This window comes from Fistularia commersonii, chromosome 6, assembly GCF_037954325.1.
Source record: "Fistularia commersonii isolate RoL2024-O1a breed Wild chromosome 6, RoL_Fcom_v1.0, whole genome shotgun sequence".
In the NCBI taxonomy this organism is placed as follows: Eukaryota; Metazoa; Chordata; class Actinopteri; order Syngnathiformes; family Fistulariidae; genus Fistularia; species Fistularia commersonii.
In genome coordinates, this window is record NC_141289.1 from 21,095,737 (window position 1) to 21,109,903 (window position 14,167).

The following is a 14,167-nucleotide window of genomic DNA, read 5'->3' on the forward strand; positions in this document are numbered from 1 at the left end:
GTTCGGAGACTAATATTTGTTTTCTCTCTCTTGTAGTTACGAGCTCTTTGTACAAATGATGGATGTCGTGGTGTTGATGTCCTTCCTGCTGCCAAGCAGCTGTAAGCACTGAACGCCAAGCTTTCTTTCTTGTCTTCTGCCATTGTGATTCGGCCTCGGGCCTCGCCGAGCCCCTCATGACGCTGGCGGACGACGAAACAGCGTTCGGGACGTCCTCTCCTGTCAGAGAATCCATTCCTGCTTTTCTTTCGCAACTCCTCGCAAGACGAGGGATCCCTGGAGGAAATGACTCGCCTTCCTCTTGGTAACTGAACCACTGAACGGCAGCTTCTCCGTCGGCTTCTCCATCGGCTTGTCGTGACTTTCCCTCCGAAACGCTACGAATGAAAAGGCCTTTGGATGGACGGCTCGGCTTAGAAAACGCTTTTGAGGACCGGAGGAGCCGGGAATCGAACCGGCGGCGGCGATATCCTTCACCTGCAGGACAGCCGGGCCCGCTCGGGCCAGCCGGAGACGCTCGGCTTTAATTCGGCCGAGCGAATGAAACGGTGACCGTGGAGGAATCTCCCTTTCCTATTCCACCGTGGATATCTTTAAAGACCGTAAAGCCTCGGCCGTCAGGAATGCGAAATTAAATTCAACTAATTAAAAAACAAGAAAAAAAACAACCTTGGTCGGTCTGAAGGCTGCATCCTTCACGCGCGCCAGCGACGTTTCATTATGCTGAAAAAAAATGGCAAGACGGGCGCAAAAGCAGAAGTGATTTTTGATGCGGATGCCGGAACCGAACTTAAAGTGAAGAAAACAAAGTAAGAGAAATAATTAAAAATAACGAAGTTGTCCTCAGAGCCCTAATATCAAAGGCTGCTTGATTTAATAATCATGTCATTGTTCGAGAGTCGCGAATCAGCTTTCCTCATCAAACGCCCGCCGACATTGGCGGCAACATGAAACATGAATATGTACAAACATTGTCTTTTATCTCGTCGCCGACGTCCCGTCAATCAAACGAATCAGACGAAGCGATGATTAATTAATGATTGAGGTTGCCACGACGCGGCACTTTTCTTTGGGAAGTTCTTCTTGTTTTTGTGAAAAGCAAACTTAACTGCGACGCGAAGACGAGGCGAACGAGTCGGGCGCCTCCCTTCGACCGAACGCCGCCGAGGCTCGAAAAACCCGGACCGGAATGAGCTCGGTGACCCAAAAACATATCGGGGAGAACTTTATTATCGTCCAAAACGCGTAACAGCAAAACAGACGCGGGTGTTTCTTGGCAGCTCACATTAGCATGGGCAAGATAGCTTAGCGCTCAATAAGTCATTGGCTGATTTTGTGGATTTGGCTTCAAAGCCGGGGCGTAAAGTCCGGCGAGCTCAGCCTCCTTCTCCTCAGATGGATTCATTTGGTCAACAACAGACTTATTTCAGCTCAAAGAGAAACATTTTGATGAGTTAATGGTTTTTGGCAGCGCGTTAGTTTTCGCCGATGTGGTCTCTGTTTCCGTGACATCAATTTAGATCCCCATTACAAAATATAGACACGAGTTTGCTTTCATCTGCACAACAACAGGATGGTCGGTACATCCTCTGAACGCAGACATCTGTCCTGGCTTCCAGCCCTGGTCGGAGAGTTCTCTGACCGCAACATCTGAGCATCTTCCTTCCTTGCGTGGAGTCCAAGGACTATCGGGCGACGGCGGAGAAACGTCAAGTGGGCACGGTTCATCGACGGACAGTTTCGGGGATGAAACCGTGAAGGGATGAAGAATGAAGATCTAGGTGACACATCTAGCGGGGCTTACAAATAGCCAGTGGTTCTTGGGAGGAGGTCGTCCCAACGCCGGGCACGGAGGAGAGCGTCTGTTGTGAGAGATGGCGTCACCTTGGCAACAAATTCGTGGAGGCCAACCGGGCGTAGAGATAAAGAGCGGGAGGAAATCGATGGTGCTCAGCAAACACTGGGAAAGGAGCTCCGGCCCTCCATCTTACCTTACATATTCCTTGCGCCAATGAATCCCCCCCACACAGAAACCATTTGTGGAAATATAATTGGACATTGATTCGCATTTCCATCCATTTGAGCTTTTCCATTTAAAGAGTCGCTCGTGATAACGACCTTTGCCATCATTGTATTGAAGGTAAATTTTCCCTGAGTTTGCAGCGCCCCCTAGAGGCCACAGCGCCTTTAGCGTTTGCCTGCATCGCTAGCAGGCTCCAAACCGCCAAGTGTTTGGCGAGCGTGTGCTGCAGAGCGCCGGCCCACGTGGACCCCCTGGAGTTTCGGCACTTGAGTTTCTAAAAAGCATAAAATGCGATGGCCGAAAAAAAAACCTCGTTGTTCTTGCAGCCCCTGTTCGTGCATTCATGGGACGCCGTTTGGATCGCAGTTGCTAACGGGAGGGAACCGATTCTAATCCCAAATGACACGGTTCTGAGACGACGGCTGATTTCAGAAAGCAGAAGATGATATTTTATTTTACTTTGGGCCGTCAGCGCGATGCCAGCTGCCGTTCAGCCGCAGCTATGGGAGGTTCTCCTAAAGTCGGAGGCTGCCTGGATCTGCGAAACAAAAGTATTGGGATTTTCTCACCTTTAACAAAGGTGGAAAAAGAATGGTCCAAGAATGTTCTGGAAATGTCCCCTCGGCTGTGAAGGACGTTTTCGTTTTATGTTCCTCGAATTTTTCAGTTGACTCATCGGAGGGTTCTTGAAAGGTTAAGGGACTTTTTCATCTCCTAAAGTGATGGAGCCGGATGCCAAATTCCATTAATCAACGCTCCGCGAGAGTTTAAGACCTTCTCCCACCCACATCTTCATAACTTATTCACAACGGTCCTTGTAGCACGACACACACTTCCTGTTTCGCTTCCATACTCGCACTCTCTGATTTTGGTTCCACGTACAGGCCATCCTGCCCAGACGTGTACACTGTCATACCAGCGCTGCGTCGCATGAAAGTGTAAACATCTCCTTTGTTTCATAAACAGTTTGGGGAGCGTTTCATTTGGTCCTGTTTACAGTCGCACGGCAACATCACGACAAGGACTTGTTTCATTGTTTAAGCAGCAAAATGTCCTTTGGACATTTTAAGACCGAGGGTACTGCAGCTGGTTATGCAAGGTTTCGTGGGTTAGGGTTAGTGCAGGTGGCCGTGTCCCGCTGATGTTCTCACAAAGGTCTGATCTGGAAACGTAACGCGACATTTAAGACCTTCTGCGAGGCTTTCCTAATTTCAGAAGCGGCGCCCGTGACACCAGGGGACTCCGGCGGGCTAACAAACATGGCTCGACCGCTATCGTATCACATTGTTGGAGCGCCGGAACAACATGAAGTCACATCACTCGCCACTCTGAACCGTTGTGACGGTTGCCATCCTGTAAGGGCTGAGACGCCGTGTAAAAGCCGAGAGAACATTCTCCGCTTTCCGACAGGTTGCCTAATTGTTCCGACTCTTTCCCTGTTATTCTATCAGATAACATTCCTCTGCCCCTAAAGAACTGGAAACATAACCACGCCAAGCCTTCGGAGCAGTCGGAACATTCCTACAACTTTCCGGAAATGCGCTACTTGTGGCTGGATTTTTTTTTTTTTCCTTCTCACCCCCGAAGAGCAGAGTTTCACAGCGGGCGGCGCCAGAAAACCAAGAGGCGCTTTTTGTTTTATCTGCTAAAAGTCCCGTTCGGAATTTGGAGACGTGACCGAAACCTTCGGAAGTCCCTCCGTGTCGTCCTTCCTCGGTTGATAGCGGCAATAATGCGTCCTTTGACCTTGTAACCATGACTAATCTCACCCAGGTTGATGGTCCAGAGTTCTTCTCGGGCGACCCGAGGAGCTCGGGTCACCAGAACTTTGCGGCGGGCAGCAGCGAGGGTCTGACCCTCCGGCCGGGGTTGGAGATATCCCTGACCTCCGTCTCCAGGCGAACTCCGGGCACCTTGAAGATGGACACCGCTGCAAGACACGAGCGAACTCGGTCAGGACTCACGTCGCCGTGGCGATAGAGACGGTCGGCCACGCGGCATCCGAGTCTTACTGTCCCTCAGGTGCATGACGGGCGGCGGCAGAGTGCTGAAGTACAGATGCTGGAGGGCGCCGGCGGCGGACAGGCGATCGGCGGGCTGCAGCGTCAGCATCCTCTGGACCAGGTCTTCGGTCTTCTGAGGCAGCTGGTTCAACCTGTTCCCGGGACCAACAACAGGCGGACACTCAGCCAATCTGGACGTGAAGTCTGCCGAGTTCTCACGTTACCTTCCGTATCGCGCCAGAGATTATTGGCGATATGTACAAGAGTGTGTCCGCGTAGGATATCGCTGTCACGCGTTAGCAGATGAGCGGATGAACTAATAGGCGTGCTGGGATGCACATCCATGTAGCATGTGCAGCTTTGCTGTATGTTTTTTGCTTTTGCGATCACGTTAGCCTTTAGCCAGAATGCATGTGATGAATCAGAAAGCACAGGATGCCAGATTGAGTAGCTCGTGTGATTGTAGCACGTTAGCCCGAGGCGTCAAAGCGTGCGGACGACAAATCAGCAAGTGCACCGTAGGTTGCCACTCGGTTTATCTGAATAGAAATAACATGTGATTTTTAAATATCACGCGTGTCACAGTCGATGTTGAAACATGTCCCTCGGGGATGTGGTTGTCTGACCTTTTCCAGACGCTCCGCAGCGTCCTGGGCTCGGAACGATGGAATCGGTCTGAAACAAACACGAGTGAAGATGAAGCATCACATCGCTCAGCGGCTCTTTGTTTCATGAGATAAGGATGTTTATATGTGGAAATTGTGCATCTCGAGGAATCTCTCAATGGGATTCATCATTTCAAAAGTCCTGCCGCCCAACGCCTGTTTTCCATCTGGGGACGAATTGATTAATCGATAGTCCGCTTTGCTTGGTTTTTGTTCGACGTGTAATATTTTACTGACCGATCTTTATGAATGAAAGGAAAGATTCCCATCGAGTTGTGAAAACATTACCTTTCGGGAACTTTTCGGAGTTTCTTGGTCGCAAACGGTATCTTCTCATCACGACAGCGGCTCTTTGCAGGCTGAGGAGCCTTTAAACTGTTTTACATAACCTTTTTAAAATTGATGGCTTGTTCTTGCATCTCCTTCCCAGGATGTTTGAATAACTTTAGGTAAAATTGCGGGAGCTCCTCACCGGTGGGCTGCACGGAACATTATGAAGCCGTTTTTTTGAAACGTGCTCAGAACATCTTGGACCGGTCCATTCTTTAACGCTCCGTCTCGGCAGAGCCAGACAAGGCCCGGTTTTAGTTCTTGGAATCTGAGTTTGTGACGAACGGTTAATTTACCTCGCTGTGTGAGCAGAGGGAAACAAAGGCCTCCTCGGTCTTTGTTCGCGTGCCTTTCAGCCCAATTGCCTCAATTTGATTAAATTCAGCAGGAGATCGTTGTTGTTCGTGAATTTTACAAAAAATTTGAGGAAAAACTTTACCTTTCCACCTGTGATATTTTCACATCTTTTGTTCTTTCACAACACGTGTTTCCCAATGAGGAAAACTAAAATATAACAAGGACCAAATGTGGAAACCGAAAATAAATAAATACTGTATTTGGGATTTGGATGTATTTTGGATACGATCGCCTCTTCAGAGTAGTTTCTCTGGTAATCTGAATGTTTCACGTCCTGGATGGTTCCGGCGCACCCATCGGTCCCCTCTCCAACAGCAGTGTCACGCAGTGGGCGCCCCCCGGTGGGGGCAAACTGCATGAAACTCAACATTTTCAACCCAGAAGAAAAACATATCAACGTTTCATGCTTGAATAAAAAGTCAACCAAAAATATGCCGTGAAACATCCCGACATCCTCGAAAAATGTTGTCACTATATTTTGGAAATCAAAATCCTTAAATGTGTGCGCGCACTTTTTGGGTCAAACATTGAACAATATGAGTTCAACAGAAGAAAAAGATAAAATGAATCAAGAAAAGGAAAGCAAATGATGTGGAAATTAAAATCAAACTGCAGGACGGACACTGACCTTCCTTGTAATTTGGCAGTTGGCTGACTCCGGGCCACTGGTCTTCAGACGGGATCCCCATGACCTGCAAGTCCACACCACATCGTCAGCAGCTCCGTGCCGACCTCTCGCTCCTCGCCACCGCCAAGGTTTCCCCGAGCCGCTCGCTAAAATGCCAGCGGGGTGACCGGTGGTCGCTGCCGCTTTACTCACCGTCCATATTTTCTGCAGCTGCTGGAAAACGTCGGTGACTCCCGGGAACGCCGGCGCCCCCTGCAGCATTTCCACGAAGATGCAGCCGGCACCCCTGAACACACGGAGAAGCGTCCCAGCGCATTCATGCGTACGGCAGGCGGACCAGGACAGGAGGACCAGGACAGGCGGACCAGGACAGGCGGACCAGGACAGGCGGACCAGGACCAGAAGCGTCACTCACCAGATGTCCAGAGCGGTGGAGTAATCCGTGGAGCCCAGCAGGACCTCCGGCGGCCGGTACCAAAGAGTCACCACCTCCGAGGAGAAGGTGTGACTGGGGATGGACTTGGAGCGAGCCAGACCTGCAGAGAACCGGCGCCCAGGCTCACAAACACTGCAACGCCGTTTCATTAAACCCCCGATGTGAAAGCTGCGAATCTGCGAAATGAAATGAAACAAACCGAAGTCGGCGAGCTTGAGTTCTCCCAGGTAGCTGACCAGCAGGTTGTGGGGCTTCAGGTCTCGGTGCAGAATGCGGCGGCTGTGAATGTAAGCCAGGCCGCGCAGCAGCTGAAACATGAATATCTGCAACAACATTTCACACCGTTATGCTTCCTTTCCACTCAGGCAGGTGAAAGCAAGGCGGTAACAGCCGGGCGACGCTGGTCTGCTACTTAGCGCCGGATCGGTCTTGGCGTCTGCCTGAGTGGCAGAGCTTTTTCCCCCATATTTGTTCCTTTTGTATTTACAGCCTGACACTTTAACAGGACTCTTGAACGGCATCGAAACCGTTCACCCCAAATGGTCTTCGTGTTGGTTTTTTTTTTACACACGACGCATTTGGAGGCGCTTTTTGTCCAGAACTGAATTTAAAATAGACTCTATTCGGATCGCGGATAAAAACAGTTTAGCACGGCTTCATCGCAGAGAATGCAAACCGGTTTATTAAGCAACACGACTAGAAATGTATGGTCAGTATATTATTTTTACACCGTACAGCACCATCCATGCACACTATCAGACCAATGAAGGACCAGCCTTTGCGCCTCCATGTCCACATGATGATGATGTTGGGATAAATAAAGAAGACTTAGATCCTTCCTACCCGCACGTTGTGGGAGTGCAAACCCCCCGGGTGCTGCGTCATGTACTGCGCCAGGTCCGTCTGCTGCAAGCACAGATAGAGAACGCTGACGGCGCTCATATTTCACATCCGCAACGGTCGACCGGTCATCGAACTCGATCAGAATCCTGACATTGCAAAACGGATGAGAAATTGCCCGAAAAAGGTGCCAAAAAAGGAAACATTTGTAAAAGCCGCCCCCGCTGGGGACGATGACACGACATTTGCGGGACATATTTGTAGCTGTGAGTGGATTTGTGTAGCCGTGAGTGTGTGTGTGTGTGTGTGTGTGCATGGATGTATTTAGATGTGTGTACAGAGGGGGCACGACTCCACCATCAATTCATTTCCTGAAGGCCCCCCCCCCCCTCTGCTGAAGAACAAGCTCAGAGTTTTGGTTCTGGGAGAGCTTCCAGCAGAGCTTCCAGCAGAGCTTCCAGCAGAGCTAGGCTAGCTGTCGCAGGCTCAGCGTGCAGACGGACGTCCCAGGACGCTCCATCTCCTGCAGCCCACGGCTCGCACGCTACGTGCACGCGTGTCGCACCATCAGTGCATGATAGTGCACTCACAGGGAGGCCACCAGCAGCCTTTCTTTCATGAATACTAACACTATTACACCAGACCAGACTAGACTAGACTAGACTAGACTAGACTAGACTAGACTAGAATAGACTAGACAAGAATATGATAGAGTAGTATAGACTAGACTAGACTAGACTAGACTAGACTAGAATATAATATACTAGACTAGACTAGACTAGAATAGACTAGACAAGAATATGATAGAGTAGTATAGACTAGACTACACGAGACTAGACTAGACTAGACTAGAATAGAATAGAATAGAATAGAATAGAATAGAATAGAATAGAATAGACCGGACTAGAATAAAATAGACTAGAATAGAATAGAGTAAACTACACTAGGTTAGACTTGACTAGACTAGAATAAAATAGACCAGACTAGAATAGAATAGAATAGAATAGAATAGAATAGAATAGAATTCTTCACTCGCAGACCGAGCAAGAAAACTGATGGTAATAGAAAAACTAAGAATAAACAATAAACAGGTAGGTAGTTAAACAGGCATTAACAAGCGGCACCTAAAGAATCTGATGACAATATATAAGCGGTCTCAACATGTGCAAACGTTGTGAGGAGCGTTTCCTCAGTCAGTGTCTCTTGTCAGCTCTTACCATGTAACTGTCAGCACCACTTGCATTAATGGAAATGACTAATGTGTCCACGTCTGTCGCCGCCCTCCGTCTCTCTGCCTCCGTCCTTCTGTCTGTCGCGGCTGGTCGAGGCAGACGGCCGCCCACGCCCACCTCAGATCCGTCCGAGGATTCTGCCGGTAAAAGCCGGTTTCTCCTCGTTGCCGTCGTCAGATACTTTCCTGTCGCCCCTCTAGTGTCCGTGATTTCCCCGTTCTTTTCCCCTTCGTGATTCAGGTCGCATCTATAAGGCTGCTACAAGCGTTTACCTCGAGCTTCTGACCCGTGTCCTTCCGCTCCCTCGCACAGACCAGCTAACCCCCCTTACAACAGGCCTCATCCAGGAGATCCAGACCCCGGTCCTGGACCGAGGGGGTTCCCCGGGGTCACCGACGCTACCTCGCCTCAACCCCGTCCTCCACGGCCGTCGCCCAGTTCCTCCTCATGGGGAATCGTCGGAAAATGTATATCCAAGACCTGCTGCACGTTTGAGGAAACCAATGTGTGCGAATAAAATCTGATCTGACTCGACCGGGCGTGTAAACGCAGACACGTGTCTGTAGATGCATGCAGATGTTTGCGGACGTGTGCAAAGGTACGTGAAGATGTTTTTGTCCATGTATACACATGCATATACACACATATATACACTATATACATGTGTATATACATGTGTATATACATGTGTATACTTGTGTTTATGGGACTCTCAATGTGTTTGCACATGTTTGCAAATGCGAGTGAAGATACAAGCAGAGACACGTGAAGACGTAGACGCGTCCGTGTGTGTATGTGTGTGTGTGTGTGTGTGTGTGTGTGTGTGTGTTAGGGATGCGTGTGGATGAGTGTAGATACACCAGAGCGTGCGCTCGTGCGCGTCTCACCACGTATTCGAAGACAAAGGTGAGCGAGTCTCTGCAGTGGATGATGTCGTGCAGCAGAACGATGTTGGCATGTTTCAGGCCTTTGAGCAGAGACGCTGCATGGAAACACAAACACATGTTAAAACTTTGCACGTGTGTGTGTGTGTGTGTGTGTGTGTGTGTGTGTGTGTCATATGATGGGATAGTGGTGAATTGGAAAAGTGCAAGGGAACAAAATCATACTAGAGTGGTTTGAAATTATTTATAACTGGTGTTTTTGTGTATTTTCCTTTCAAATATTCAGAAGTATTTCAGCTCTTCTAACCTTGGTGGGAACTTTAAATCCAGCGTTGTTCAATAATACACTTTTTTTAAGCAAAACACTTAAGTTGAACAAGTACGTGTGTGTGTATAGCTGTGCTTGTGAGTGTGAGTGTGTGTGTGTGTGTGTGTGCGTACGCACCTTCTCGGATGGCGGTGAACGGCACGCCCTCCTCCGTCTTTGTTCGGATCACCTTCAGCGCGACCAGCTGCCCGTTAATCCTGCACACATAGCCTGCGGTTCAATAATCGATCGGCAGCTAATCATTATCATTATTGATCTCGCGATGTGACAAGTCAATTTAGCAATCGATGGCATTTTTGCTTGACTATTTTCTGCTTTTAATTTGTTCCTAAATGTTCTTCTTGTATCTGAAGCAGGGTTTTTTTTTCTACATTCTGTTTTTTTATATTGCTTTTCAGGTTGCACGTTGTTTATTGTCTATTGTTAATGAATCTATATGAACAGATACTGGTTTATAAAATATCTCCCAAACAATTTTTCCATAACGGAACCTTCTTTTGCTTTTCCATTTAAATGAAACGTCAGCGGAGGGGAATCGAAGTGTCGGAGCGCTCGCTTGGCATGTACGAGCTCCTGGGTTTAATCCCTCAACATCTCCAGCGTCAGTCGCTTTGGTTAAAAGCGTCTGTCATGTGAAGTAAAGTAAGATCTGCGTCCTCTGAGCGGATCGAGGAGGGTTTGTTTCTTCCACTCTCAGACACGAAGGACGTCCGGGCCTCCATGACGTCTCGGTAACCAAGTAACGTAATGGGCGATCTTTCGGCGCGTGTTATTACATTGTGACGTTACATTTATTTATTCGTTTATTATTATGAATAAAAGCCGTTATCTCAGACTTTCCATTGACATTTCAATCCTGACATTTAAATGCTAGACTTTCAGAGCCGACGTAATATCATTTGTGTCGTTCTACAATTTTATTGTTTTTTCTTTGAATATGTAACATTAAACTACATTTTTTTGATGCATTTGATTTCATTCTTCCGCGATCCCGAGTGCAGGATAAGCAGCAGAAGATGGACGGAATTCATTATTTAGTATTTAGTATTTTTTCATTATGTCCCCAGCCTCACTACCTGGCCCGTGCACACGTGTCACGCTCTCACGCCGCCGTCTATTTTTACCCTCCTCGGTCTCAGACCGCTCACCTCCTGCTTATTTTGCTTTATTTTTGTCATCGCGATTGTCGCTCCGTTTAAATTCCTATCCTTGTTTTTGTTTCGGTCGTCTATTTTCACCCCGTCTGTTGTCCAGTCCAACAATCCTATCCTCGATGTTGTTGTTGTTGTTATTGTTCTCTCTGCTGTCTATTTATTTGTGGATGTCTCTCTTCTAATTGTCTTTTTATTTGTATTTATATTCAAATATATTAACACTTGTAACTGTTACGCTGCTTTGAAAAAAGAATCTCCCCTTTGTGGATCAATAAAGTTTATCTTTAAATTTCTAGACCTGATCAACATCACACCTCTGCTTTTCTTTTTTTTTTTTTCTTTTTTTGAATATAATGCCCAAATCCTTGTTTTTGTGTGTTTGTGATGGGACAGATTTGATGTGTGTGTGTGTGAGCAGGAGACGCTGCCAACCTGCTGATTCCTTTGTAAACGGACGCGTACGATCCTTCACCCAGTTTCTCCAGACTCACGTAGGAAGTCGCCGTCCCGAACCGGAGCCCCGCTTTCTGGACACATCGCACACGTCACGTGACATAACACGACCTTCGACCTCCCCGTGCGTGCGCGCGTGCTCGTGCGCGCTCGTGTGCGCTCACCCAGCTGAAGGCGTCCGCCACGTCTCCGGCCATGGGGTCGCTGTTACTGCGGCTCCGGGGAGCTCGAGCCCGCCGGACCTGCAGCGTGTGGAACCAGGCGGGCGGCGAGGACGCCAGCGAGGATTCCTGTCGCAATCACACTTTCATTCCATATTTTAAACAAATCCGCCGGTGACAAGAGTGAATTATTTTGTCGCCCCTGATCGTGCCGTTTGTAATATATAAAAATCAAGCAACGAGATGGATGCAGCCGAGGTGGTTGATGGGAATAAGACGTCTTCGACCAATTTCGGTGAATCTTCTGCTCCTCGGCTTGTGAATTTTAAAGGGTTCGTGCTCATTCGTGCACTTTAAATGAATTTTAATATGGATTGCGTATATTCAATTAGAAGCTTTCCCAGATTCTGGTTTCATAACGTAAAGTATCATCGTAAACGGCCCTGAAAGGAAACTCAAATTGAGCTGTCACACCGTCAGCCGCGTCAGGACATTTTTCTCTGATAAGGCTATTCATCGAGCTTTAAGGCGATCAAAAGTGCAAAAAAAAACAGATGATTATTGGTCATTTTAAGAATATCTAAAGGCAACATAAACCTGTGGATCTGGCAGGGATGTAGAGCTGTGAGTTTTCATCCTGCTCAGCTCCTTCATCTTCACATCCTCCTCCTCGTCTTCATCCTCCTCCTCCTCCTCCTCTTCTTCCCCTCCACTCGTGTCCTCCTCGTCTTCTTCTTCCTCCTCGCAGCAGCAGCAGCAGCAGCAGAAGCAGCTTGCCAGCCGCCGGGCCTCCATCTTCCGTCTCCTCTTCTTCTACTCCTTCTTCTCCCTCCTCGGCTTCTTCTTCTCCTCCTCCTTCTCCTCGGGTCTCATGACTCACTCGGGTCTGAAGCAGCAAACAGGGTCCCATGATCAGCCCTGGTTCGCCCTCCTCCTCCTCCTCCTCCTCCATGATGTCAGAGAACAAAACTGTCATTCACTATGCATGTGTGTGTGTGTGTGTGTGTGTGTGTGTGTGTGTGTGTGTGTGTGTGTTTCTTGAAAATCAGGAGCAAATGAACAGATAAATGCTGCAATCATCAGCATAACAATAAAAATAAAAAAAAAACATTGACTGAATAAATGAAATTCTTTTTTTTATATTTTTGTACAACGCTCATATTATGATTATTGCTTTATTGCTGAAATAATAATAATTAATTAATATTAATAATTCATATTTATTGAAAAATAAGCTTTCATCTTTCTTGTAAAATATTTATTTTCACTATATATTAATGAATATTTAGCTTTTTCCTGTGTTTCTCTATATGCATCTTAATGTGTCTGTGCTGTAGTTAAATATGTGTGTGTGTGTGTGTGTGTGTGTGTGTGTGTGTGTGTGTCTGTTTCTTGAAAATTAGGCACAAATGAACAGATAAATGCTGCAATCATCAACATAACAATAAAAATAAAAAAAAAACATTGACTGAATAAATGAAATTCTTTTTTTTATATTTTTGTACAACGCTCATATTATGATTATTGCTTTATTGCTGAAATAATAATAATTAATTAATATTAATAATTCATATTTATTGAAAAATAAGCTTTCATCTTTCTTGTAAAATATTTATTTTCACTATATATTAATGAATATTTAGCTTTTTCCTGTGTTTCTCTATATGCATCTTAATGTGTCTGTGCTGTAGTTAAATATGTGTGTGTGTGTGTGTGTGTGTGTGTGTGTGTGTGTGTGTCTGTTTCTTGAAAATTAGGCACAAATGAACAGATAAATGCTGCAATCATCAACATAACAATCATAAAAAATCCATTTACTGAATAAGTCAAATCTTTTTTTATATTTTTGTACGCGCTGCATTCTTCATCGCAACAACGCTCATATTATGATTATTACTTTATTGCTGAAATAATAGTAATAATTAATTAATATTAATAATTCATATTTATTGAAAAATAAGCTTTCATCTTTGTAGTAAAATATTTATTTTCACTATATATTAATGTATATTTAGCTTTTTCCTGTGTTTCTCTATATACATGTTAATGTGTCTGTGCTGTAGTTATATGTGTGTGTGTGTGTGTGTGTGTGTGTGTGTGTGTGTGTGTGTGTGTGTGGTGTGTGGTACTTCCGTAGCTCCACCATAAAGGAACGGCTGATTGCTTCATGAAGAATGAATGAACGCGGAGCGGCGAGGCGGCGGTGCAGCGGTTGGCGCTCACGCCTCCCAGCATGAAGGTCCCTGGTTGGATTCCCACAGGTGGCCTTCGTGTGTGGAGGCTCCATGTGAGGTTCTTCAGGGTTCTCCGGGTTCCTCTCGCAGACCAAACACATGGTGCGCCAAAGGTTGTCTCATGCGTCGCCACGTCCGGGATGAACTGGGCTTCATGGCCTCGCCACCACCTTCAGGGGTGGAGGAGATGCTGGACAGATGGACGGGTGGAGGAGAACCTCAACAGAAGATGCTTCATCCTGCAAGAAAGAAAAACCTGCGACGAAGGAGTGAACGCTGAACATCATCTGTCTGGTTGAAAACATGTTCTCGCATTCGCCATTTTCCCTTTTTCCAACGATGGCGCCGAGAAGGACGTGGAAATGACCGCACTTTTTGGGGGAAAGAATTCATCCAATCAGGTCCAACGCTGGGGTTTCCAGCCAGAGGCAGGTTCACC

General features: G+C 46.9%; 1 protein-coding gene across 4 annotated transcripts; it reads right to left on the reverse strand.

Annotated features, from left to right (window-relative positions):
- Nucleotides 1-924: 924 nt before the first annotated feature.
- cdk15 (cyclin-dependent kinase 15) lies at nucleotides 925-12,332 on the reverse strand. 4 transcript variants are annotated; one of them, XM_086148648.1, is made up of 14 exons: nucleotides 12,092-12,332; nucleotides 11,498-11,623; nucleotides 11,313-11,407; nucleotides 9,844-9,923; nucleotides 9,402-9,496; nucleotides 7,286-7,348; nucleotides 6,642-6,765; nucleotides 6,422-6,542; nucleotides 6,199-6,292; nucleotides 6,007-6,070; nucleotides 4,653-4,701; nucleotides 4,036-4,178; nucleotides 3,793-3,953; nucleotides 925-1,862 (listed from the first exon to the last, which is right to left on the reverse strand). In XM_086148648.1, exons 1-13 carry the CDS (start codon nucleotides 12,287-12,289, stop codon nucleotides 3,841-3,843), a joined length of 1,365 nt encoding a protein of 454 aa, XP_086004774.1. In that variant the 5' UTR covers nucleotides 12,290-12,332; the 3' UTR covers nucleotides 925-1,862; nucleotides 3,793-3,840. The 4 variants fall into 4 exon arrangements, with proteins under 4 accessions (XP_086004774.1, XP_086004773.1, XP_086004775.1 ...); XM_086148647.1 differs by having other exon boundaries at nucleotides 925-2,561; XM_086148649.1 differs by having other exon boundaries at nucleotides 925-3,953; nucleotides 7,286-7,345.
- Between the last annotated feature and the right edge of the window lie 1,835 nt (nucleotides 12,333-14,167).

Bases quoted from the DNA above. Each gene is read 5' to 3' on its own strand.
- cdk15 (XM_086148648.1), bottom strand. From the start codon at position 12,289: ATGGAGGCCCGGCGGCTGGCAAGCTGCTTCTGCTGCTGCTGCTGCTGC. The intron at 9,924-11,312 runs GTTGGCAGCGTC...CTATGTGTGCAG, and splicing joins GTTTACAAAGGAATCAGCAG to GATTAACGGGCAGCTGGTCG. The intron at 4,179-4,652 runs GTCAGACAACCA...TCCCGGGAACAG, and splicing joins CTGCGGAGCGTCTGGAAAAG to GTTGAACCAGCTGCCTCAGA.